The sequence below is a fragment of the Piliocolobus tephrosceles genome, chromosome X (assembly GCF_002776525.5).
Source record: "Piliocolobus tephrosceles isolate RC106 chromosome X, ASM277652v3, whole genome shotgun sequence".
Classification (NCBI taxonomy): Eukaryota; Metazoa; Chordata; class Mammalia; order Primates; family Cercopithecidae; genus Piliocolobus; species Piliocolobus tephrosceles.
In genome coordinates, this window is record NC_045455.1 from 70,786,422 (window position 1) to 70,813,308 (window position 26,887).

General features: G+C 37.5%; 1 protein-coding gene and 1 pseudogene across 1 annotated transcript in view; both read right to left on the reverse strand.

Moving 5' to 3' along the window:
- Positions 1-3,965: 3,965 nt before the first annotated feature.
- LRRC63 (leucine rich repeat containing 63) overlaps positions 3,966-26,887 on the reverse strand; it is a 62,039-nt gene continuing 39,117 nt past the window's right edge. Inside the window, exons 8-10 of the mRNA XM_023187458.2 lie at positions 19,894-19,977; positions 14,753-14,992; positions 3,966-4,179 (exon numbers count right to left, since the gene is read on the reverse strand). Of these exons, the coding sequence (XP_023043226.1) occupies positions 3,966-4,179; positions 14,753-14,992; positions 19,894-19,977 (538 nt within the window). The remainder of the gene's footprint in view (positions 4,180-14,752; positions 14,993-19,893; positions 19,978-26,887) is intronic.
- Positions 10,867-11,391, reverse strand: LOC111523034 (annotated as a pseudogene).

Consider the following 26,887-nt stretch of genomic DNA (forward strand, 5'->3'; position numbering starts at 1 on the left):
GAGTTTGAGACCAGCCTCCACGTGGAGAAATCCCTGTCTCTACTAAAAATACAAAATTAGCCGGGCATGGTGGCACGTGCCTGTAATCCCAGCTACTCAGGAGGCTGAGGCAGGAGAATCGTTTGAACCCGAGAGGCAGAGGTTATGGTGAGCCGAGATCACACCATCGCACTCCAGCCTGGGCAACAAGAGCGAAACTCTGTCTCAAAAAAAAAAAAAAAAAATTAAATTTTGATGGTTGTAGCTATATAAATACTAAGCTCACCTTTTTGTTGTTATTGTTACTTGTAACAGCTAATTGGATGTTAGGAAGTTTAGAGGTCTCTGACAGTTCCAGTTTTAGCTGCCCAAAACACTTTTTCTTCCCCTAATTTTCAGTTCTAGAATTTTTCTTTCTTGTGGAGAATCTAATTAGCATGTTTTGGGAGGGGCTAATTCTGCCTTACCTAGTTCCAGAGATGGGCATGCGACTCAGGCCTGGCCAGGGTATGCCATCCATGAAACTCTAATGATTTGTTTGGATTCGTGACCCAGGTTGAGCTAATGAAAATCATCCCTAATGTATTTTACAGTAACAGTTGGGATAGATAGTGTGTTTTCCTCTGAGGTTCCTGAGATTCTTGTACATGAACCTGGAATGATTAGCGGCCATCCATACTACCTGGATATGAGACAAAATTTTTAGAAACTGTTGGTAAGAGATAGATGATAGATGATAGATGATGGATAGATAGCTAGATAGCTAGAGTGAGCTAGATTAGACAGAAAAATAGATAATGCCTTGATGACACAGTTTGAGTCCTGAATGAGTTGTGTGCCAGGAGACACATGCACACCATATATATATATATATATTTTTTGTTGTTGTTGTTGAAAACCTCATTCTTTGCTGGTTGTTGTTGTTGTTGAAAACCTCATTCTTTGCTGGTCATATATACTGTAGATATTTTCTCCAGTGTGCTGCTTGTCTATATTTTTTGTTATTTTTGCTCGACAGACATTTAAAAAATTTTTACATGGTAAATTTGTTCATCTTTTCTTTGACGTTTCATTACCCACTTTAAAAAAAATCTAAATCTGATTTTTTAAAGACCATAGTTATTTATTTTCATGCTTTCAACTTAGACCTTTAGGTCTAAAATTGGAAATTAATATTTGGTGTTGTGTGAGGCAGATAATCCCAATTTTTTAAAAAGAGCAATACATTATATAAATGTGTGTATACACACATACACATGTTGAGATGATTATCTCTGGCTTTCATTGGGTGGTGGTGTAGCTGAGTACCCCATTTTTAAAAGGAAAAAATGTTTTTTTTTTTTCTTTTTCCTTTTCCCCCAGTTCCTACGTAGCTCTTTAGGAATGCAATTATAACCTTTACCTTCTCTCCATCCCATCAGGTGCGGCAAGCTTATCTATGTGTTTACTTAGAAGCTCCAGAGACCAAAACTTGAAGCAAATCAGGCCCCTCTGGAACTCTCACCCACTAGGAGATTGCCTCAATTTACAATGTAGCTGCCTGCCATGGCGCCAGCCGGACCACTTGATAGATAAGACATCTCAAGCAAGTCACACAGACCCCACACCTCCCCCCCCCCCCCCCCCCCCCCCTTAAAAGCCCTTGTCTTCTGCCCTGAAGGTTGAAGTGGTATCTCAAGGCAGGAGCCTGTACTACTTCCCCTCGGGGTAGCTCTTGAATTAAGTCACTTTTTTTCCCCCACCAGACCTTGCTCTTGTTATTCAGACTCTGCAAGCAGTGGATGACTGAACCTGAGTTACAGAGGCATTACAAGGAGGATTTTGTTTTCTTCTTAGGTTTAGTTGTATTTTCTAATATTTCTATTAAGGGAGGAGACTACCCCTCATATTGTCTTATGCCCAATTTCTGCCTCCAAAGAAAGAAGAAGTAAAAACTAAAAGGCAGAAATGAAATCCACAGGCAGACAGCCCGGTGCCGCACCCTGGGCCTGGTAGTTAAAGATCGACCCCTGACCTAATTGGTTCTGTTATCTACAGATTACAGACATTGTATAGAAATGCACTGTGAAAATCCCTATCTTGTTTTGTTCCGATCTAATTACCAGTGCATGCAGCCCCCAGTCACATAGCCCCTGCTTGCTCAATCAATCACGACCCTCTCACGTGCACCCCCTTAGAGTTGTGAGCCCTTAAAAGGGACAGGAATTGCTCACTCCGGGGGCTCGGCTCTTGAGACAGAAGTCTTGCCGATCCCCCCGGCCGAATAAACCCCTTCCTTCTTTATTTCAGTGTCTGAGGGGTTCTGTCTGCGCCTCCTCCTGCTACATTTCTTGGTTCCCTGACCGGGAAGCGAGGTGATTGGTGTCTGAGTTTTGTCTGCGGCTGGTCCTGCTACACTATAATAAATATGTCTTACTTTCATTAAAAAATACTGTAAGTTACTTTTTTTGGAAGATCTATAAGAGATCACTCAGATTCAAGGTTTATACTAAGCATGAAGAGATTGGGTTCTAAGTATATTTCATATTTGTCTAAGTACCTAGGTATATTTAGTTTTGAAACATCCCTCAGAATTTGTCATTTCCCTTGAAAGCTATTCTTTTTTTATTTCCTATTTCAATGTGAAACTACTCAGTTAAACCAAAACCCAACATGTTTTGAATAAATAAATAAACATATTTCTTCCCCAAGAAATATTTGAGGAACAAGGGTATTAATAAGCTATATGCCACAGGGAGTTAGTATTATTTTCTTCATCTTGTTTTCTAATTATGAGTATATGACATTTTAATGGATTAATTTATCATACTATAAATATCCCATTCTGTATACATGTGTAATATGGTAATTGCTTCTTTCATTATAATTTTATTCTTACACTGGAGAATACAGTGTATATTTATCAGGAAAGCAAAGTTTACCTGATTCTGCTGAAAAATGAAACAAAGTCTCAAGGAAAAGCATGTAAGCATCACAATTTATTGAAATCAATAGAAAAATTATTTTGCCTGATTTATCTTTATTTAAATGATATCACTAAAAGATACACACAAACATGACATAATGTATTTTTCTGACATTAATAAGATAGCTGTGTAAATTTAAATCATTTCATATCACTAAATTTAATTAGCAATGATATTTGAGATTTAAGTGAACTGCATGTAAAAGATACGTGAAATAATTCTATGCCGTTGTAAAGTTGTTTGTATATCAAAATGCCCTTTTATCTTTCTCTTACCAAATGTTAATTCTTAAAGGAAGTTTTACTGTATGCAAATGCTGCTTTGCAATGTTATTTTGTAAGTTGTATTTTATTTTCCTGTCAGGCTATCACTGTAGGCCTTGGTAGATGCTGATGCTAGCCTACGGAATCAGGCCACTGTCCAGTTTCTCAGCTTTAGGAAATGAAGTTCAAGGTAACAATTAAAGACTGTACCAGTTCTCTAAGAACCTGGGAAATTAATTTAAACAAACACTTGGGGATAGAATTAATCTTTTATTCCCCCAAACAACCTACAATTGAGATGGTAGGCACTGGTCAGATTTCTGCAGAAATGCACAAGCACTGAGCACTTAGATGTGTGACGTTGAAGCTGTATGCAGCACAAACCCCACTGATGACTCTGCAATGCTATCTCGTCACTTAGTATGGATGCATGAAAAGACCAGTTGTAAGATATAACCCATTTTGCAAAGGATTCTGACATTTTTCCTTTTATAGTAAACAGGCTCTGAAAGAAATTTTCTAGATCTGTATTCAAATCTAAAGCCTTTACTAATCCTCCTTGAGTAATTATTCTGCAACAATTCCCTAACAATCACAAACTTTCATAAGCAGTTAGAATTACAAAGATAATTCATATGAGACGACACTTATATCTTCCAAACAGAACCTCTACTTTCAAAGAGATGAATTACTACATGTAGACATAAATGTAGTAAAAGCCAGTGAAGTTTATATATATATATGATAAATCATTGTACTATAATTCTTTTGACAACTCCACATCTAGAGCTATTCTTCTACTAGGACTACCATCTAAAATAAAACTGCTTTCCTTTATTCTTCTATAGCAAGAAGAAGAACAGACATGAAACATAACTGGAAGCTGTGATGCTCCAAAAATATCACAGGATCGGATGACACGAAAACCTTCACCAAACTTGGGACCATGACACCATTCACACCTGGATGTGCTGAAATGGAGGAAACGGCAAGTCAATATTTAATAAATTTTTACTAAAGACTCTGTGCTATGCAAGACTCTAAACAGTATAAAATATGGCCCTTATCTTCATTGAGCTTCCCAGCTAGCTGAGTGCTACTCCTTAAGTGAAAGACTAAATGCTAAAAGACCTAAACAATACAGTAGATATATTTATAATACAATCCTAGCTTTTTAAAACAAAAAAGTATATATGCATAACAAGAAAAAACTCTAATGATAGATCCCAAATTGAAAATAGTTATTATTCTTGGGAAATGTGATCACAGGGGATTTTACGTTTCTTAATAATGTGTTTATTTTCTAATTTTTTCTAATAAATATGTAATTTTTTATGATACAAAATAAATATATCATTAAAAAATAAAGGTACTATCATAATCCAGTATGGAATTAGAGTCCATAATGTATTTTTAAACTGTTAGAAATCGGTTACAAAATATTAATCCATTAGTACATTAACATTAGTACAGGAATAGACTATTCACAGAAGAAGAAAAAAATGAATGTCAAGAGAACATAGGTAAAGCTTCTCAATCTCCCTAGTAATCGGGGAATACAAAATAAATTAGCAAAGAAATACCATTCCACAACCATTAGATTATAAGAATGTGTTTAAGTATTTAAACAAACTAGAAAACCATTAGAAGAAAACATAGGGGAAATGCTTCAGGACATTGACCTAGGCAAAGATTTTATGGTTAAGACTTGAAAAGCTTAAGCAACAAAAATAAAAATAGACAAATGGAACTAATCTCAAATTAAACCTTAGTAGTGCACCTTCTGCACTACTAAGGAAAAATCAACAGAATCAACAACCTACGGAATGGGAGTAAATATTTGCAAAGTATTCATCTGACAAGGCACTAATGAATATATGAGGAACTTAATTCAACAGCAAAAAAAAAAAAAAAGAACCAATCTGATGTTAAAATGATCAAAGAATAGATATTTTCAAAAGAAGACATATAAATTGGCCAATAAGTATATGAAAAATGCTCAACATCACTAATATTTAGGGAAACGCAAATAAAAACCATAATAAGATATCTTACTCCAGTGGGAATGGCTATTATCAAAAAAATAAAATGTAAAAAATGCTGGTAAAGATGCAGAAAAGAAGCAACTTTCACACACTTTCAGTGGTAAATGTAAATTAGTACAGCCGTCATAATGGAGTATGGAGGTTTCTCAAAAAACTAAAAATAAAACTAACTTACTATCCAGCAATCTCATTACTGGGTATTTATCCAAAGCAAAGGAGATCAGTATATTGAAGGGACATCTGCACCCCCATATTTATTGCAGCACTATTCACAATCGCCAAGATACAGAATTGACCTAAATGTTTACCAACAGAAGAATGGATAAAGAAAATGTGGTATATACACACACTGGAATGCTATTCAGCTATAAAAAGAATAAAAGCTTGTCATTTGTGGCAACAGGGATGATCCTAGAGGACACTATATTAAGTGACGTAAGTCAGGCACAGAAAGGCACTCACATGTGGAAACGAAACACAAATTGAGCTCATGGAAGTAGAGAGTAGAATTGTGGTTATTAGAGGCTGGGAAGGGTAAGAGGAAGAAGAGGATAGGAGATGTTAAAAATGGAAAAAGGCCGGGTGCGGTGGCTCAAGCCTGTAATCCCAGCACTTTGGGAGGCCGAGATGGGTGGATCACGAGGTCAGGAGATCGAGACCATCCTGGCTAACACGGTGAAATCCCGTCTCTACTAAAAAAATACAAAAAACTAGCCGGGTGAGGTGGCGGGCGCCTGTAGTCCCAGCTACTTGGGAGGCTGAGGCAGGAGAATGGTGTGAACCCAGGAGGCGGAGCTTGCAGTGAGCTGAGATCTGGCCACTGCACTCCAGCCTGGGCGACAGAGCGAGACTCTGTCTCAAAAAAAAAAAAAAAAAAAGGAAAAAAATCACAGGTAGATAGGAGTGTTCTATAGCACTGTAGGTGAATATAGTTAACAATAATTTACTGTGTATTTTCAAAAAGCTAGAAGATTTTAAATGTTAACGACACAAAGATGATAAATAAGGTGATGGATATATTAAGTTGATTTAACATTACATACTAAATACATGTATTGAAATATCACCCTGTATGTTATAAATATGTATAATTATGTGCCAACTAAAAATAAAAGAAAAAATAAAAACAAACAAAAATTTCTATCATTCGAATGCACTAGGAAGTCAAGGTAAACTTCTGTGGAACATGAGTCTTCTGACCCCATTCTCAGTAGAAGTGGATTCTCTGTCTGAGGTGATTACAATGTGGGTAGAGAGACAGAGCGAGGCAGACAGCAATGATAAGTTGTACAGGACAAAAATGACATACATAGCTGCTAATTGAGAGGGCAGCCATTGAAGTGAGAGCAGTAGCTGAGCTTAGAGTGACTTTAGTGCAAGCCCACAGCTGAGCCGCAATCCAAGGAACTCAGCAAAGGTAGGACAGTACCGAAATTTTCAGTAGTTAGAAATTCAGGATTAAAGCCAAGGGTAGACATTGGAGGATGACAGTGGTTGGGTGACAAATCCTTCCCTCACTGTTCTTATTTTTACTAATATCACAGTCGTCTATGATGAGGTTGAACCCTTAGTCATTTTTCATCCTCCCTTTCTCACTTGGCCCACATACCTAGGTATGTTAATTTTACCTCCATAATTTGTCTTGTTGCATTTCCCACCTGTTCATATCCCTGCTTATTACTCTGGATCAGTCCCTCCTTAACTGTTAGGGACATGAGTGTTTTAACTGACCTCCACCCAGCTTGCCCTGCACTAGTCCATCTTTGACATACTGCCAGGTCTATTTGTACTATTTGGACTCAGTGACTCTTAAGGCCTGAAGAAGAAACTTCCAATGCATTCAGTGATCTCTAATGGACAGCTAGCTAACTCTATTTATTTCTTCTCCATCTTTTTTTTTTTTTTTGAAATGGAGTCTTGCTCTGTCGCCCAGGCTGGAGTCCAGTGGCATGATCTCAGCTCACTGCAACCTCTGCCTCCTGGGTTCAAGTGATTCTCCTGTCTCAGCCTCCCAAGTAGCTGGGATTACAGGCATGTGCCACCACGCCCAGCTAACTTCTGTATTTTTAGTAGAGACAGGGTTTTGCCATGTTGGCCAGGCTGTTCTTGAACTCCTGACCTCAGGTGATCAACCTGCCTCCACCTCCCAAAGTGTTGGGATTACAGGTGTGAGCCACCATGCCTGGCCACCACTACTCTCTCTTTTTTTTTTTTTTTTTTTTTGAGGCAGATTCTTACTCTGTTGCCCAGGCTGAGGTGCAGTGGCACAATCTCGGCTCACTGCAACCTCCGCCTCCTGGGTTCAAGTGATTCTCCTACCTTAGCCTCCGGAGTAGCTGGGACTACAGGCATGTGCCACCACGCCCGGCTAATTTTTTGTATTTTTAGTAGAGACGGGGTTTACCACATTTGCCAGGATGGTCTCGATCTCCTGACCTCATGATCTGTCCACCTCAGCCTCCCAAAGTGCTAGGATTACAGGTGTGAGCCACCATGCCCGGCCCACTACTCTTTATGGATGTTTTGTTCTGGCTAAATATTCATTTTTCTCTTTGTCCACATCCCTCTTTTCCCATTTTGTTTCCTCTTTCTGGAATGTCCCTTGAACACAAGACATAGTTCCAAATTTTACTGGTCCTTCAAGACCCTTCTCAAATACTATTTCATCCCTATATCTTTCCCCTTTGTCCCCAACTGTTTGTTATTAGCTCCTCCTCCAGCTGCTTTTATTTGTAATTCACTTATGTCAGTTTTTATTTACATGAAAATGAGTCCTTGTCAAATTTCCAAACAATATAGACATATATAGAGAAAAACACAGAGATTCCTGCTTATTCCTCTCTTCAGTCACTGCAACTCCTCTCCCTAGAATAACTAAAGTTCTTGGCTTGGGTCGCCCCCTCCAGCTCCTAGATACATAACTATTTCTTACATAAATGGAATCTTTCTCACGTGTGTGCTCCCTCACTCTGTATGTATATGTCTGTGGGAATAACTTGCTTTTTTAATTTAATGAAATGTCTTGGACAACTTTCCAAGTCAAAACATTTTTTTGACTTGGAGAGTTTAATGAAATGTCTTGGACAACTTTCCAAGTCAAAACATTTTTTTGACTTGGACAACATTTCCAAGTCAAAACTTAAGAATAAAACGTCATTCTTATTAATAGCATCATAATGTTTTATAGTATGAATATGCCGTAAGTTATTTTACCACTCTCTGACTGATGCAGTTTCAGGCTGCAGTTATAATCCCCGTATCTAACTTTGTGTTTACATGTAACTATTTCTGTAAGACAGATTCCTAAGATTTAAGGTGCTATTTTAAAGACTAAGAAACTGTCAAATTGGCTTCCAAGACGTTTTCACCAATTTATAGTACCAACAATGATACATGATGATAGTCATATTTTCGAGCATCCAAAGCTAGCACAATATCAATCTTGTAAATTTTGATAAAATAGGTAGGTTAAAAAAAGCTTGTTGCTATTTTACATTGCAGTTTCTTGATTACTAGTGAGATTTCACATTCTTCATGTTTATCACCTATCTGTGTATTGTCATCCATGAATTTCACATTCCTATCACTTATCTACTTTTCTACTGTTTATATCTTTTCTTATTGATTTATGAAAGATATACAGTAGTGTCCTCCTAGCCAAGGTGTTGCTTTCCACAGTTTCAGTTATCAACTGTGGTCCAAAAATAATAAATGAAAAATCCCATAAATAAGCAATTTGTAAGTTTTAAATGGCCCACCTGGGACAGAAATTATATCTCTTTGTCCAATGTATCCACATTGTAGACTCTACCCATTGTTGCCCTCTGAGTTATCAAATCAACTGTTGTGGTACTGCAGTACTTGTTTAGGTAACCCTTATTTTACTTAATAATTGCCCCAAAGAGCAACAGTAGTGATACTGGCATACGGTTATAATTGTCCTATTTTATTATTAGTTATTTTATTAGTTATTAGTTATTGTTATTATTAGTTATCTCTTACTGTGCCTAATTTATAAACTTTTTTCTGTACAAATGTATATTTTATTTAAAAACAGGGATATTGAAATGTATTTATGTGTTACAGCCCTTACAGAAAGATGACAAGCTTTATGGTCCTTTTATTTGAAATTCAGTGTAAATCAATCTTAAACTATAAATTCATAGTTGTTGGAGGTTTTGTTTTTTTTTTAGTTTAAATGATGTGAAAGCATTTGTTCCTTTCAAAGGCTTCCATGCCTTTGAATGACATATTCTCAGTAACTTATTTGCTGGTAACTAGAGTATGTGAGACTGAGTGACTATAATATGCATATTTCAAGAATTAGCTTCCCACTGCATTCTAATACATTTCCTAGGAAAACTGTTGTATTTTTCAGAGCCTTTTCACATCTCCCTCATTTAAGCAGTCACAGTGTTGCAGTTTTACTTTGTTTCAGAGGGGAAGGCCATCTTGTTGGCATAAGGAGGGCAGAAGATATAGTCTGCGCTCTGGCCTCTTCCCTACAACCTAAAAGGGAGAAGAGTTGAGGCAGATGGGCTCGGACTAGACTTTTTGGTAGTCACATTATAGCAGATTGGGTAAGAAAGGTGGGTTAGGTTTTTTCAGACTTCAAACTAATAGGACAATGAGGCAAAAGCAATAACCATACTATAATGTTCAAACAGAAGTAGGTTAAAATGTAGTACAGTCATCCCTTGGTTTACATGGGAGATTCGTTCCAGGACCTTCCACATATACCCAAATCCACACATAACTCAAGTCCTGCAGTCAGTCCTTGGGAAACTGAGTATATGAAAAGTCAGCCTGCTCTATAAGTGGGTTTTGTGTCTGGTTAATGATATATTTTTGATTCGTTTATGGTACCCTCTCACAGTTCAAACCCATGTTGTTCAAGGGTCAAATGTATTTACTCCTGGATTATGGGATAATGAGTAAATTATTTTTACTTGGCTACTTAAAACTTTCCTATATTTTCTATATTTTCTTCAAAGAGCTTTGTTTGCTTGTTTTTTTTTTGTTTTTTTTTTTGTTTGTTTGTTTGTTTGTTTGTTTTTTTGAGAAGGAGTCTGGCTCTGTCGCCCAGGCTGGAGTGCAGTGGCCGGATCTCGGCTCACTGCAAGCTCCGCCTCCCGGGTTTACGCCATTCTCCTGCCTCGGCCTCCGGAGTAGCTGGGACTACAGGCGCCCGCCACCTCGCCCAGCTAGTTTTTTGTATTTTTTAGTAGAGACGGGGTTTCACCGTGTTAGCCAGGATGGTCTGGATCTCCTGACCTCGTGATCCGCCCGTCTCGGCCTCCCAAAGTGTGTTTGCTTGTTTTTAATCAGAAAAGCATTCCTTGCACGCCAGTTGTTAGAGAGATGCAAGAGAACAGGGTGAGTACAAGGGCAGGCCAGATCTGGCAGGCTGAAGACAAATGGGAACCAGGCTCATTACGAAAGCCAGAGAGGAAAAACGAAGTTAAGTGAAGCACTAGGCCTCCCCAGCGTATGGCTGTGAAGTATGCTTCACATATACTGGTTCTCCTTAAGTGCACTGATGGTTTAGGCCAGGTAACAAGAATCCCGGTTTGCTTTTTGCTCCGTCAGTCCTGGTGACGTTGATGCATGGCATTAATGCATTTTCACCATGACTTCTTCATACTGTTTTTGTGTCAGTAACCCTTCTGTTATGTTTTTACTTTCTTCAAATTTGGGTAACTCAACTGCAATGTAGCCTTCAGTGGATGGCTTTTCTTGAAGAATAGATAGCTTATGGAGAATGTTTTCATTCACTTCCATCGAACATCCTCTAACACAACTAGATACAGCATATTCTTCGCCATCTGAACAGTAAATCTTAGAGAGAGGTGCAAGTTCTGTTAGAAACTGTGCCCCCCACTTAAATTTCCCAGAGACCTTGTTCTGAAGTCTGCTACAGTTGGTACTGATCTGACAGGGAATGCTTTTGATTGTTTTTCCACTTTGCAGAACTGGATGAGATTCTGCCAATGTGGTGACACATATTCGGTTAGAGTGCTGTGGTGTACAGTGGTCCTCACAAGATTCTCCTTTGACATCTGCTTCGTACCAGCGAAGGAAGTATCGATCCACGAACAAAGGTACCACTGGTTCTGCGGTTTCGCGCTTGGTAGCCATGGTGACGTCAGGCGCCACCACCCCTATAAATTAAACTTTATCATAGATATGCATGTATAGAAAAGCACAATGTATATAAGGTTCAGTGCTACCCATGGTTTCAGGCATCCACTGGAGGTCTTGGAATGCATCTCCCAAGAATAAGGGATGACTACTCTCTCTCTCTCTATTTATGTGTGTGTGTGTATATATATATATACATATATATATAGTAATTATATATATAGTAATTATATATATATTATTCAACTATTTTAAGCATTGCAATATCTTCTTCCAGTTAATGGCTTGTCTTTTAATTTCATTGATAGTATCTTATATTTATGTAAATATTATACTTTTGTCAAATTTATAAAACTTTGCTTTACTGTTTATATTTTTTGCATTGCATTTAAGATATGTCTGCCTACTATGAAGTCATAGAGAGCCTTCTACACTTGCTTGTAAAAGCTTTAAAGTTTTGTTTTTCATATTTAAATCTTTTTTTTTTTTTTTGAGACGGAGTCTCGCTCTGTCGCCCAGGCTGGAGTGTAGTGGCCGGATCTCAGCTCACTGCAAGCTCCGCCTCCCGGGTTCCGGGCATTCTCCTGCCTCAGCCTCCGGAGTAGCTGGGACTACAGGCGCCCGCCACCTCGCCCGGCTAGTTTTTTTTTTTTTTGTATTTTTTAGTAGAGACGGGGTTTCACCTTGTTAGCCAGGATGGTCTCAATCTCCTGACCTCGTGATCCGCCCGTCTCGGCCTCCCAAAGTGCTGGGATTACAGGCTTGAGCCACCGCGCCCGGCCTATCATATTTAAATCTTTAATCAAAATGGAAATGATTTTTTGTGTGTCTCGTGGTGCCATATATATAGCAGGAATCTGATTTTATTGTTTTTTCCTTGTGGATGACCAAATGTCTCAGCATCATGTATTCAAAAGTCTATTCTTTCACTACTGATCCACAGGGCTATTCTGTCAAATGTCAAGTTTTCCCACATGCATCAGAACAAAATAACTGGGCTGTTTTCTCTTCCATTGGTTGATTTGCCTTTCCTTGAACTTAATACCAACCTTTATTGCCTTCTCTAACTTTGTAGTAAGTCTTGATGTCTAGTGGGCAAGCCTCTTAAGTTAGGCTTCTTTTTCAGGTTTCTTTTGGCTATTTTGGAGCCTCTGCTTTTCCATATACATTTTAGAATAAGCTTATCAAGTTTCTGAGAAAATTCTATTGGCATCTTCACCAGAATTGCATTGAATTTATAGCTCTATTTGGGAATAACATGTGTTTTTAGTACTGAATATTATTATCCCTAAGTATCTATATCTCTACCATTTAATTCAGCCTTCTTTACTATTTTATAAAGATTTAGCTTTTTTCCATAATGTTTTGCACATTTTTCATTTAATATATTTATACATTAGGTTTGTTTCTTCCTATCATAAAAGTATCTTTTAAAAATTATATTTCTAACTGTTTGATGTCTGGTTTTAGTTATATTTTTTAAACCTCATATTTGTTATTAGTATTTCATAGAGATCATATTTGTTTACCTACATATTTTCCGACTGCTTTTGTCACCAATCCTTCTTGCCTCTCAGAACTTGCTTCTGGAATCATTTTTCTTTTGTCGATATACATCCTTTGCAGCTTCCTTTGGTGAAAATTTATTGGGAGTAAATTCTGTTTTGGTTCATATAAAAATACCATGTTTTCTCTTGTTCTTGAAAGCTTTGCTGGGCAAAATAATATTTTTTTTTCAGTCACTGTTCCACTGTTGCTGGCAGTTGATTTGTTGTTTTTTGTAAGTGATTTTTTTTTTCCTGGCTGATTTTAGGTTCTTACCTTTGTTTTGGGGGTTCTTCAGTTTTACCACAAGGTATTTTACTTAGCTTTTATAGAGCTCCCGATGATGTCTGTGAATTCACATCTTTTACTTCTAAGAATCTGTAGCCATTATCTCATTGAATAATGACTCCCACCATTCTCTCTGTTCTCACTTTCTGGGTCTGTAAGTGTATGTTAAATCTTGTCCTTTTTTCTCCAATCTCTTTACCTCCTGTCTGCATATTTACTATAATTTCTTCAGATCTCTCTTCATGTGTGTATAATCTGCTGTTTAACTCATGCATTGAGTTAATGTTAACTATTATTTTTTAGTTTCTAGAATTTCATTTTACTTAACATTTCTTTCTCATGTTTTCCTGGTCACAGTTGCAATACTAATATCCTAGGTCCTTGGAAATTAGTATCTGATTGTTTTGCTTTTTTCTTGGTGGCTTGTTTCCTCATATATTTGGAAATTTCTTTAAGCTATGAGCTAATATTCATTTGAACATAATTTTCTGGAACGTTTACAGTCTAAATCGAGGATTTTCTCTCAAAAACATTTTTTTCTGCTGGGAGAGTTAGTTCACTGCTCTGGGACCATTAAGCCTCTTTTGGAGTCCACATTTAATTCAGGAATCTCAAATTCAGCTTCCCAAGTACCTTGTGGTGAATCCAAATCTCATGATCCCATATCTGTTTACCACACACTAGTTAGGTTATAATTCTTCAAAAAAATTACTGCCTTTGTGATTTTTCTTACTTTCTCATGTGCATTCACGAATATTGACATCTTAATACGTTAAAATCAAAACCTTCTGGGACTAGTTCCTTTTTCATTGGTAGATTTTTAACCACTGTTCAATTTCTCCAATAGTTACTAGGCTGTTTAGGTTTCCTGCCTTTTATTGAGTCAATGTTTATAATTTATATATGCCTTGGAAGCCATTTTACTTAGGCATATAGCAAATATTTGTTAAATTACTAACCTAAGCACCGATGGTCAGTAATTCAATAAAAATGGTCCTCTACCGTCTGAAGAAAATAAGCGACAAGCCTAAGTGGACTGTAAGGATGTGGGAGTTTTAAGTACCCTGGTCTTGAGATTAGGCAATGATTCCAACGCTGGTCATTGATACCGTGAGGGAGGTTACTCCATGCATGCCTGCTCTATTCCTGATCTCCATGATGTCACAGTGGAGTGAAACACCTCCCAGAATTGTGTGCCTGGAGCCAAATAATTTTTTTGGAAGAATCTACTTCTATGAACTCAGAAATTTATAGAAAAGATTTATGCAACAGCCATATAGACAACTCACATTTCACACTGGATTTAAGTAACAACTTGAGAATATCACACAATGGGGTTGGATTCAGACTACATTATTATACCTGAAGAACTGGGTGGAGCGATTTGAAGAATTGTGTGTATGGTTTCGTGTGTGTCATGGAGTACGTGTGCGTGTTAGTGACACTGTCATCTAAGCCTGTAATGAAGAACATTTTAAATGCTTAAAGATATATTTTGGTTAAAAGGGCTTCAGCATTTGCTCACCATTTTAGTAACTTCTGAACTTCTACTGGAATCTTATCATAAAATTTATGTAGTTTATTTTGGACAATGAACAAAGAAATAATTTGAGTAAGTTGTTGTGGATTATTCAAAGAATTCTCTCTCCAAAAACAAGGATGAGTGAAATTATTCTCAAACTGAATTTTTGTCAGGTTAAGCTTCAGAATTCCATGTGGGAAAAAATTCAGTTCATTCCCATCAACGGTCAGTCTTTCAAGTGATCTGTAAAGGACACCATACTTTAAAAGGTATTACACAATTCATAATATTAAAGTAAAATTCTGCCTCAATTGTTCTTGAAAATTGACATCAAACCTAGTACCAATAAAACACAAGTATGAATTTAAGTATTTCTTTAGAATCAATAGAATTAATTTATAAAGCAACTGAACCAATATAGTATTATGCAAAATAAGTGCATTTAAGTGAATAGCACAGTTTAAGTATATAGTTTGGATTTTTGCAATATGTCATCACTATGGAACAAAAAATATCCATAAACACAAGACTAATCAATGTCATATCACATAAAATATAGTATAGTATGATATACAGAATATATTTTCATAGATAAATTAAACATCAATACATATATATTTTTTCATTCAAGCCCAATCAAAATAGTGAAATTTATGCTATCAAAACATATTATTTGCTATTTTGTGCTTTAACTTTTCATTAACTGGGTCCTCTGGGTTTTTTCTGTGTAAATTACTTCTAATAACCCTTATTCTTTACTCAAACAGAGCCAACATTACTGATTTTCTTATTTTCATTTGCCTCAATGGTATTTTTGTACAGTCGTGTATCTCCTTTCTAATTAGTCCTAGAAGCAGACAGAAAAGAGTCTATTCATGAGAGACCCATCAAAATCAAATCGAAGGCTGGTCCAACTTGTCAAATGTATTAGAGGTGAAAAGGCTGATATATGAACTTTAGGAAACAAATTGCTGAGGGCCTCTAGATTCTCATTTATAGTCTAGTTTCACATCTCATATGCACACAGTGTAACTTATTTATGACTCCTGCTGATAACATTAAAATGTGATCAACAAGGGTATTTAAAACAATGAAGCTAGGAAGATGGCACCTCAGCTCTCTTCATCCCTCAACCAGAGTTTGACTAATTCACCTCTCATGGTCTGAAAAAGGTGAGCAAGACCCTGGACTCTGCCACAGTCCTGAGAGAGCTGGCATGGCCACCTTTCTCTTCTGCACAAATCACAAGCCTAGGGGCCAGCAGGAGAGAGTCCTGCTCTGGTCTGAATGTTTCTATCCCCTCAAAATTTAAATGTTGAAATCTTCACCTTAAGTTGATGGTATTTGGAGGCGGGGCCTTTAGGAGGTGACTAGGTCAGGGTGGGAGCCCTCATAAGTGAGATTAGTGCCCTTATAAAAGAGACTTGAGAGACCCCTCACCCCTTCTGCCATGTGAGGTTAGAGTAAGAAGATGGCTATCTGTGAGGAAGAGGGCTGTCACCAGACACCACATCTGCTGGGGCCTTGATATTGGACTTCCCAGCCTGTGGGAAATAAATTTCTGGTTTTTATAACTTCCCAGCCTATAGTATTTTGCTATAGTAGCCCAAGCTGAGAAATACAAACTCTATGTGCACTATCACAATGAGTGTGGCACACCCTAGGCAAATGCTAGTGAAGGTTCACCACGGCTCACCAGAACAGCCATGGTGAGGCTCTCCCTGTCTGAGTTGGTCTACCTTGGAGGACATACCCGTTTAGCTGCCTCCTTCCCCTCAATGAGTTCTAAGAGAGTTAGGGGGAGGCTAAACCATTGTTTTTTGTTGTTGTTGTTGTTTTTTTGAGATGGAGTCTCACTCTGTCGCCCAGGCTGGAGAGAAGTGGCCCGATCTTGGCTCACTGCAACCTCTGCCCCCTGGGTTCAAGTGATTCTCTTGCCTCAGTCTCACAAGTAGCTGGGATTACAGGCGCCTGCTACTGCCATGCCTGGCTAATTTTCATATTTTTAGTAGAGACAGGGTTTCGCCATGTTGGCCAGGCTGGTCTTGAACTCCTGACCTCAGATGTATACCACCATGCCTCACTAATTTTTTAATATTTTGTAGAGATGGGAGTCTCACTATGTTGCCCAGTCTGGTCTCAAGCTCCTGGCCTCAAGTGATCCTACTACCTCTTTTTCTCTATCTTATTAATTTTGGCATTCTATTGTACTTCCCTAATCTGTTAGTGGTTATCAGGCAATCCACCCACCTTGGCCTCCCAGAGTGCTAGGATTACAGCTGTGAGCCACTGCGCCTGGCCGCTAAACCATCCTTAAAGCTAGAATAGCTCTGTATTGAGACAGCCTTGGCAGCTGAGCACCCTGGGGTGCAGAGAAGCTTCCTCCTGGTCCACCACTCACTTTCTTAGCATTCTGAGCGGTGTTCTGTGACTGCCATTGGACTTGCATGGAAAAAAGAGTGGCCAGAAGAGAAAAAAACATAGAACATATAAAGCAAAGGTCCTGGGACAAGCACCTTCTGTGGAGGGATGGATAAAAAGTTGGGGAGGGGGGCTAGGAAAACAAGATTCAAATACAGCACACACAGAGATGTTCTGGAACCAAAATGCATGATTTGTAAAACTAAAAAGTTAAGTGATGAATGAAAGAAGAACATGGTCTTCACGGGGATCCAAATTAAAGGCAAAGACAAAGTAGAAGAAATATTTCAAAAGAAAGAAAGAAAGAAAGAAAAACCACGAGGAAAAATCCAGTACCATGGAAGACAGATCTAGGAGATCTAACATGTAAATATAGGCATTTTAGGAAGAAAATATGAAACAGATGAGGAAATAGTTAAACATATTTTCTTAACCAGAAAAGAGAAGTTTGAGCTGGCTGATTAAAAGAATTCACTGAATTCCAGGAAAGACAGATTTAAAAAAAGACAACTTGTAAGCATAATCTAATACAATTCTGAAAGGTCAAGATTATGGGAGAATCTTAGTCTTTCCAGTTAAGAATAAAAGTCACTTAGGGAGGAAAAAGAATCAAACTGGCATCAGGTGCCTCCCCAGCACCCTGGGAACTAGAGGAGGACACAATCATGGAGGTTACTGTGAGACATGCTGAATGCAAGCTTGTCCATTCACTGCAGACATCATTTATTTGTCAGGGTTAAAGATTCCGAGAAAAATTACCTATGTATTCCATCTGAGGAGAATACTTAAGGAAAAAAGCTAAACAGCCAATGAATCAAAAGAGACACGGCCAGGTTCCAGGTGAGAGGCAAGGAGTGAAACAGCTGTAAACAATGAGTCTTGAAATACATACCGATAAATATAAAAGGAGAATGAACTAAAATGCTTGTAAGATTTAAGTGCTAAATAAACGTTCTTTAATAAAAAGAGACATGATGCAAAGGAAAATACTAATGAGAATCTGAAACAAAAGTTTCTAAACTATTTCCGCAAAACCTAGAGTTGGATAAGGGGAAGATGAGTTTGGAAAGAAAGCAGGAAAATAACAGTGTTCTAAAGGTCTCAACGAACAGCGGAAGAAGGCAGCAGTGGGGAGACAGACCATCATGGTGGAGGAAGTAGTTTTTATTTTGCCTTTATAAAACATTACAGAAAATGTGTTTGATTATGAGTTTGGGAAAATGGAAGATCACCACTAACAGATTAGGGAAGTACAATAGAATGCCAAAGTTAATAAGATAGAAAAAAAGAGGTGGTAGGATCACTTGAGGCCAGGAGCTTGAGACCAGACTGGGCAACATAGTGAGACCCCCATCTCTACAAAATATAAAAAAATCAGCGAGGCATGGTGGTGTACACCTGTAGTCCCAGCTATTCAGGAGGCTGAGGCAGGAGAACTGTGGGAATCCAGGAGTTCAAGGCCGTAGTGAGCTATGATCGTGCCACTGCACTCCAGCCTGGGCGACAGAGTGAGATCCTGTCTCTAAAAATTAAAAGTAAAATAAATTCAAAAATGTAAAAAGAGAACAAACACCATCCTAAAAAAATAGGTAGGAAAGGGGGAAAGTAAATAAATACTAAGTACAAAGTAAAATGAAAAGCAAAAAATTAAATATGTTGGCCATAATAAATATGAATAGGCTGAAGTCTCCTACTAAAATATAGAGATTCTCACATAGGAAATTAAATAATTGATTTAAATATTTTAAAAGCAGAGATAAAATTGTCTCATTCTGCTAAATGGAAGATTACGTTCCTAGGAAACAAAATACAATGCAGTAAAACTAAATCAGAACTAACAGGAGAACTTGGTTACATATATTAGTTTTAAGTTAATATAAAGAAGTATATAGCTTTTCTCTATTCTGTACTGACAACAGTTAGAAACAAGTGGAAATAAGAGAAATATTACATTACATTCATAGTAACAATCACAGTTATAAAACACTTAGAAAAGGTTATTAGGAAAAATATGAAGTGATTCATAAATTCTTATGAAGGACATAAAATGAGATCTGAAAAAATGAAAAAAATGTTTTAGAGTGGAAAAATTTATCATCAAAAATATAAATTCTCCCAAATTTATGAGTAAACTCTATGCAGTTGCAATTAAAATTCTAACTTTGTGATTATATGTGTTGCTGGATCTGCTAGAAATTATACAAAATGATCATAAGGATTGTGTTCTAAAGAGAACAGTTAAGAGACTATTATTGAAAAATAATCTCCCTACTAGTTATTAAAAATTATTCTGAAGTCACAATCAAAACAGTATGACACTGACCTATAAGGACATAGGTAAACTTCAGAGTTTTATTAATGTTAGAATTGAAGTTTTGCACAAAAATTATATTTTGTATTATTAGCATTTTGCACATACGTATTTCCTTACAAAAAGTAAATGAAACATAATAAGAGCCACAGGTACACACAGAGACAAACGGACGTAAGTAGCTTATCCATTCTGTTAAGTAGTCATCTGTACTGTTCTTTAAATCCTGAAAATGTTATGTCTTAAAAATACTGTACACCAATCATTCAAATTACATGTTTGGTAAACTTTGTACTTCACAGATTACATTTTATGGCTATTAAATAAACGAAAGGACTCAATTTTCTCCATCACAATCATTATTAAATATATAATTAAGGGGCATATAACTTTCTATGTACTTCCAAAATACCTGAGTTTCTGAATTTCATTTGGAATAAAAGTAAGTTCATTATAGGAAACATCAAGTTCTTCAAGATAAGACAAGGAAAATAACCTTAAATAGAAAGAAAAAATTAATTGTAGAAATGATTATGTATCATCACTGGGAATAAATAAGTACTTGAGTAAGTAGGCAGGAATATAGAAACCAGATTTCTAAGATCTTGAAATTTATATCGACTTCTTTTCATTATAGATGGTGTAATTACTGTGAAAATTCCTAAGAATTACTCATCTATCCATTAAGACCAGTTTGAGATCTTTGGAGTGGACAAGGCCCTATTTAGAAAAAGTCACCTGAGAAGTTTTCATTATCACTTACTTTTTTTTTTTTTTTTTTTTTTTTTTTGCTTGTCGCATTAGTTTCCTAGAGATGACATAACAAATTACCATCATCTGGGTGGCTTAAAGTAACAGAAATGTATTTTCTCACAGTTCAGGGGGCCAGAAGTCCAAAATGAAGGTGTCAGCAGGGCTGGTTCCCTTCCGAGGCTCTGAGGGAGAAACTGTCCCTTGCTTCTCCCCCAGCTCCCAGTGGTTGCCTGCGACCTTTGGCATTCCATGGCTTGTGGCAGCATAATTCCAACCTCTGCCTTTGTCTTCACATGACTTTCTTATAGGGACAATAGCCATCGAATTTGGGGCCTACCCTTAACCAAGTTAGTATAAGTATGACCTTATATTAACTAACTGCATCTGCAAAGACCCTATCTCCAAATAGGGTCACATTCTGAGGTTCTATATGGACATGAATTTCTGAGGGATGCTAGTCAACCCACTACAATTGCATTAAGATTTTTCTAGTAAAATACCTCTGATCTTTCTTTCCATCAAGACAGGTACTTAAAGGTGAGAACCAAAGAATACAAAGTCTGTAAAAACATAGTTGCGCTGTCACAAGCCCTGACTCCTAGGGGATGGAAGTGGGAATTGCTTCTTGAAGACTGGAATTCAAGGCCTCAGTATCACAGTCATCATAACGCCTAGTAAACACCCCCTTCTTTGTATGTGCTGTTCTCAAAGACTTTCTTGTTTTCCATATAAATAAAAGGTGAAAAGTTATTTGTATGATTTTTAAGGCATCATGAGCAGAATTTTTCACTAACTTCTTACTGTCTTAACATGGCATATAAAGGTCCTCATGATCTGGTCCCATGCTACTTGTCCCCCATATTCCTCTGTGGTCCAGCATTTATTTGCTAAAATTCCCTGAATTAACCAGTTATCACATATCTCTAAATAACACGTAAAACTTCCCCAAGCTTGACTCTTTGATTATTGTCTTTTCATTTTTTGTCTTGGCTCAGATATCATATCTTCCAACAAATTCTTCCCAACTCCTTCAGACTGGGTGAGGTGCCTCTTCTGTACTTCTCTGCTTACCCTCTCATAGTACCCATCACATTGTGCCATAAATGTCCGCCTCCTAAAATTATGAGCTTCTAGAGGGCATGGATTCAATTTTATATTTCTGTATATCCAATGCCTTATATAGTGTCTAGTACATCGTAAGTGCTGAGTAAATCATAACTGAATGAAAGGAATGGTGACCCCAGTTAATTTAAAATAATTTGCTCTGAGAAGTTAATGAGATTGACTAGGAAAACAAAAGAAATGCCTTTTCAATTCAATGTTCATCTCTGACTTCTTATCATCTCTGTAAAGAAAATGTTAATACCATTTGCTCTGTCTTTCAATTCAATATCATATCATTTTCTTGCCTCAGGCAGTTTCTGGAGTCATTCTATCTTCCTGTATTTCTTTGGCTCTGGCAACCTAGTTTGGTTCCAGGCTTTCACTATGGATGACATATTCCTGCTGACTGTGAGATGTAACAGGTGTAGGCAGCACTGAGGAAGCTGAATAGGTTCTAGAGTTTAAATTTATGTCATTTATATATGGTTTTTACAGAGAAAATCTGTTCCAACAGCCTCAGTTTGGTCTGATACTCTATGCCCCACCAGTACCAAATCTATCATATTTTTTAGGATATGTAAAATTTTTTACATTTATTTCATTGCTTTATTTATTAGCATATTATTGGCCAATGAGCTGCTTAAACTAGAGCCCTACTGTTAGCTTGCAAGATTAGACTAGCATTAATAATTTCATGTATTATCAGCAATGATCACCACGCTGATATAAATATTTATTAAAAGCCTACTATATGGCAATTTAGAATGATCTTTTACCATACCAGTATAGGATTGTTGTTTTTTACAGATTTAAAAAAATGGAAGCTGTAAGAGGTTAAGCAATTTATCCAATTTGGTATGAAATAAAATGTAGCTATCCCTTTTCATCAGATATGTGGAGGCAAGGTAATTTAATCCCCTTCTTTAATAAATAACAATATGGGGAAATAAACGTGTACAATTTCAGAAACTGCTCTTAAGACAGGGCTTTCAAGTAGGCTGTTAGGTTCTTTTTGTTCCAAGTAGTTTCTCTTTCCCAAAGAACGTACCTGCCAATTAAAGCAAATTGAGTCAAACAAGTAAGGCAAAGATTTGACTCCCTTAGTTGAAGTAGCTATTTTCTATGTCATTTTTCTCCTGCTATCCACTGAGGAAAAGATAAAGACTTTTTGTTTTAACCTTTGCCACAGTTGTTTCTGCATAACCTCAGGGCATGAGTCTAAAACATGTCTCTGTCCTTTACTTTTCTTCACCCTACCTCCCTTTTTCTCCCTTTTTTATCTTTTATCTTTTTTTACAGAAGCTTTGGGAAGAGAAAAAAAATTTGGATTTTTGAACTGATTCATTAGCTTCATTTTATAAGAGAGTTGAAAAGACAAATCAAAGAGCTTTTTATAGTAATAAAGTTCCAAGCATAACATGGGAGTGTCGATCCACCCGCCCCCAATAGGAGGCCCCTGTTCTTCCGCGGAAGCTGAGCTTTCCGGCCTCCATGCTGCCTCACACAGTATGCCCTAAGCAGCTCAAAGCAAAACGTTAGGAACAAAATTGTAGGCCTCAGTAAATGTGTGCTTTACTCAAAGAGAATTTTTTTTTCTTTATTAACTTCTAATTTGCCCTACATTGAAACAATCGTTACATTATTTCAAAAATATTGCACCTTTTATTTTATTTTAGAAATAAAGGAAAAGAGACAAATCTGTGAAAATAATTGAAAGGATTTTAAAAATAATTTACGAGATTTTTTTTTTTTTTTTTTTTTGAGACGGAGTCTCGCTCTGTCCCCAGGCTGGAGTGCAGCAGCGCGATCTCAGTTCACTGCAACCTCCACGTCCCCTGGTTCAAGCCATCCTCCTGCCTCAGCCTCCTGAGTAGCTGGGATAACAGGCACGCGCCACCATGCCCGGTTAATTTTTGTATTTTTAGTAGAGATGGGGTTTCACCATGTTGGCCAGGATGGTCTCGATCTCCTGACCTCGTGATTCGCCCACCCTGGCCTCCCAAAGTGCTGGGATTACATGGTGAGCCACCACGCCCAGCCAATTTACAAGATTTTCTTACCTAATTTTTGTAACATCCTTGAAGACAAGTGTTAGTTTTCTAAACTTTCAGATGGAAACTGAAGTTAAGAGTAGGTCAGGGTCTGGCACGGGGGCTCACGCCTGTAATCCCAGCACTGTGGGAGGCCGAGGTGGGCAGATCACGAGGTCAGGAGTTTGAGACCATCCTGGCCAATATGGTGAAATCCAGTCTCTACTAAAAATACAAAAAATTAGCTAGGCATGGTGGCGCATGCCTGTAATCCCAGCTACTCGGGAGGCTGAAGCAGGAGAATCTCTTGAACCTGGGAGGCAGAGGTTGTGGTGAGCCAAGATCGTGCCATTGCACTCCAGCCTGGGCAAGAGAGCGAGACTCCGTCTCAAAAAACAAACAAACAAACAAAAAAAGAGTAGGTCAGTGGCTTGCCAGAGTCTATAGCATATAAGGGGCAGAGCTTGCCTCTGAAAGTATCTTGCTTTTTCTACTCTATCACTTTGAGTCTCATGAAACTTAGCAAGATCTTGTTATGAATGCAAAGATAACAGTGAAAGGAAAGTACTCCATTATACTTTTAGTAAAACTTTGAGAAGGTACCAAAATAATATATCTGGGAAAAAACATGTATGCATATTTTAACATACGGAAACTATAAGAAAAAGACTAATAATGAAAAGAATTAAAAAGACAATCTTTTAAATATAATACTTAGCCACCAAAATAAACAACCATTTTTCTATGTTAGATAATATCTAGAAAAAAATATGTATCTTAATTTAAATCCTAACACTAGGGCGTCAAACAAATTGAGTAATCAATTGTTTTATTTAATAAAATACTGATAAATTATACTTGAACTGCTAAATTTATGTCACAAACCCCCACTTTGTTCCAGTGTCCCTTTCTCAATAAGGCCTACCTTAGCTACCCCACTTAAAATCACACTCACTCCCTTTTATGGTTTTATTTTTTCTTTTTCATATCACTTATTGCCTTCTCACATACTATGTAATTTATCTATTATATATATTGATTGTCTCCTCCTGTGGGAATGTGATCCCCATAAGAGTTGAAATCTTTGACTGGTTTAGTTTTAGTTTTAGTTTAGCTGTTACTGCCATAACAAATTGCAACACGAACAGTGGTATACAACAACACAGATTTGCTAATTATAGTTACAGAGGTCAGAAGTCTGCACAGGTCTCACCCTACTAAAATTAAGGCATCAGTAGGACTGCATTCCTATCTGGAGGCTCTAGGGAGAATCTGTTTCCTTACTTATGCAGGCTGTTGGCAGAATTCAGTTCTTTCTGGCTGTAGAACTGAGGCCCTTGTTTTCTTGTTGGCTGTATGCTGACGGCCATTCCCAGGTTTTCAAGCTGCCTCATTCCTTGACTCATGGCTCCCTTCCTCCATCTTCAAAACCAACAAAAGCAACCCAAGTCCTCAGGTGGTATCTGACAAACCCTTCTGCATCCCCTTCTGCATCCCCCTCCCATTTTTAAGAGCTCATGTGATTTGATTGGGACCACTCAACTAATCCAGAATAATCTCCCTACTTTAAGATCAGCTGATTAGAACCCTTAATTTCATCTCCAAACTTAATTTCCCTTTGCCCTGTAATATAACATATTCACAGGTTCTGGGAGAGTACGAACATCTTTGGGGATCATTATTCTGCCTATCACAGTTCATCCCTAAAGATTCACATCTATCCCACATGCAAAATACATTCACTTATCTCAATCTCCTGAAAGGTCCTAACCCTTTACAGCATCAACTCAAAGTTCAACATCTCATCTAAATCTCCAAAGTCCCATATCTCATCATCTAAATCAGGTATAGGTGAGGCTCCAGATATAACCCATCCAGAAGCACAACTTTTCTCCATTTGTGGATCTATGAAATTAAAGAAACAAGTTATCTGCTCTCAAAACACAATGGTGAGACAGGCATAGGATAAGTTATAGATATTCTGGGTCAAAAGGGAGAAAATGAAAGGTAAACAGGAATTACCAATCCCAAGCAATTTTGAAATAGGACTGCGTAAACTTCATTTGGTTTCCAGGCCTGGGAATAATGAGCAGCAGCTCCCAGCTCTGCCGCCTGCTTTCCAGTTTCTGCCCTCCTGGCTGCTGGCTCTGTCTTTTGGAATCACAGCTCCACCTTCTGTGCTCCTGGCTTCATCCTCCCTGGTTCCTGGTACCACCCTCTGAATCATCCTCCCTTTTTCATGAAAGTTGGCACACATATTCAGCTGTTTCCTGACCATGAAACTTGGAGATGTGACAGCCTTTTTTCATTTCATACTGTCTTTGTCCTCAATACACTCTGGCAACATTTCTATTAGTACAAAATCTTCAAGAACCTAGTGGGGTTCCCATGTATTTCATGGGTATCATTCCATAAGACAAAAGACTTGCCCACAGATTTCATGCCTAGTTAATCCCATTTCTATTTTTGACTTTGCTGAAATGGCTGAGGCCATGTGACATGAGGTCATCGTTAAAAAGGAATGGAATACTGATATATACAACATGGGTGAATCCCCAAAATTTATGTTGAGTGAAAGATGTCAGACTCAAAAAATCATTTGTTGTATCAATCAACTTTTAGAATTTTCTAGAACAGTCTCAGTCAAGCTCACAGCATTGTCTCTCAAACATTCACTTTTCTGTGCTCTGTTCTTTTCCATTCCTCTCGATATCAATACTAAATCATCACAACTTTCTTTAAAATTTATTTTCAATCATTATTCTTGCTCTCAAAGATTATCTGAAGTTATTTCATAGTAATCTCTCTCAACTGATGCATTATAGGAGCTAAATAAATCTTTGTTGACTAAATGAATTTCCTGTTTTCTTACCCCTATAACTATATATTTTACATGTTCATTTTTAGGACCTACCTCCAGTTTTAGAAGATAAGGGTTACTCCTCCTGTTCAAGACCAGAATCTCCACTTGAGCTGATGACTTCTTCCCCTCCCATCTCCTGTGAAATTCGGCATCATCTATCATCCTTCCACATCTCCAACCTATTCCCTATTGGTTTCTTTCCAACATCCTGTAAATATGCCTGAGTCTTTAAAAAACTAACAACAAAAATGTTTCTAAGATCCCACATTCTCTATAGCTTTTATCTAATTGCTCTTCTCAAGTTGCCTCTAAAGTTCTACAAAGAATGGCCTACACTCATTATTACCAATTTCTCTCTTCCCATTCCATCACAACCCACTGCAAGCTGGCTTTTATTGCCATCATTCCACTAAAACTGTTCTCACCTTCACTCTTACTGAGCTTCTCTATTGTATTTGACACTGTTGGTCATCCTTCTTTTTCAAAATAATCCACTTCCCTGGCTTCCATGATACACTTGGTTCTCTTTATGCAATTTGAGGCTTTTCCTCAGTCTTTTATAATTTCTTCTTTATCTCTCTGTATTTGAAACACAGATGTTTCTCCAGAAATATCTCCAGCACAAAATTCTCCTGTGAGGTTAATACGTCTAAGTC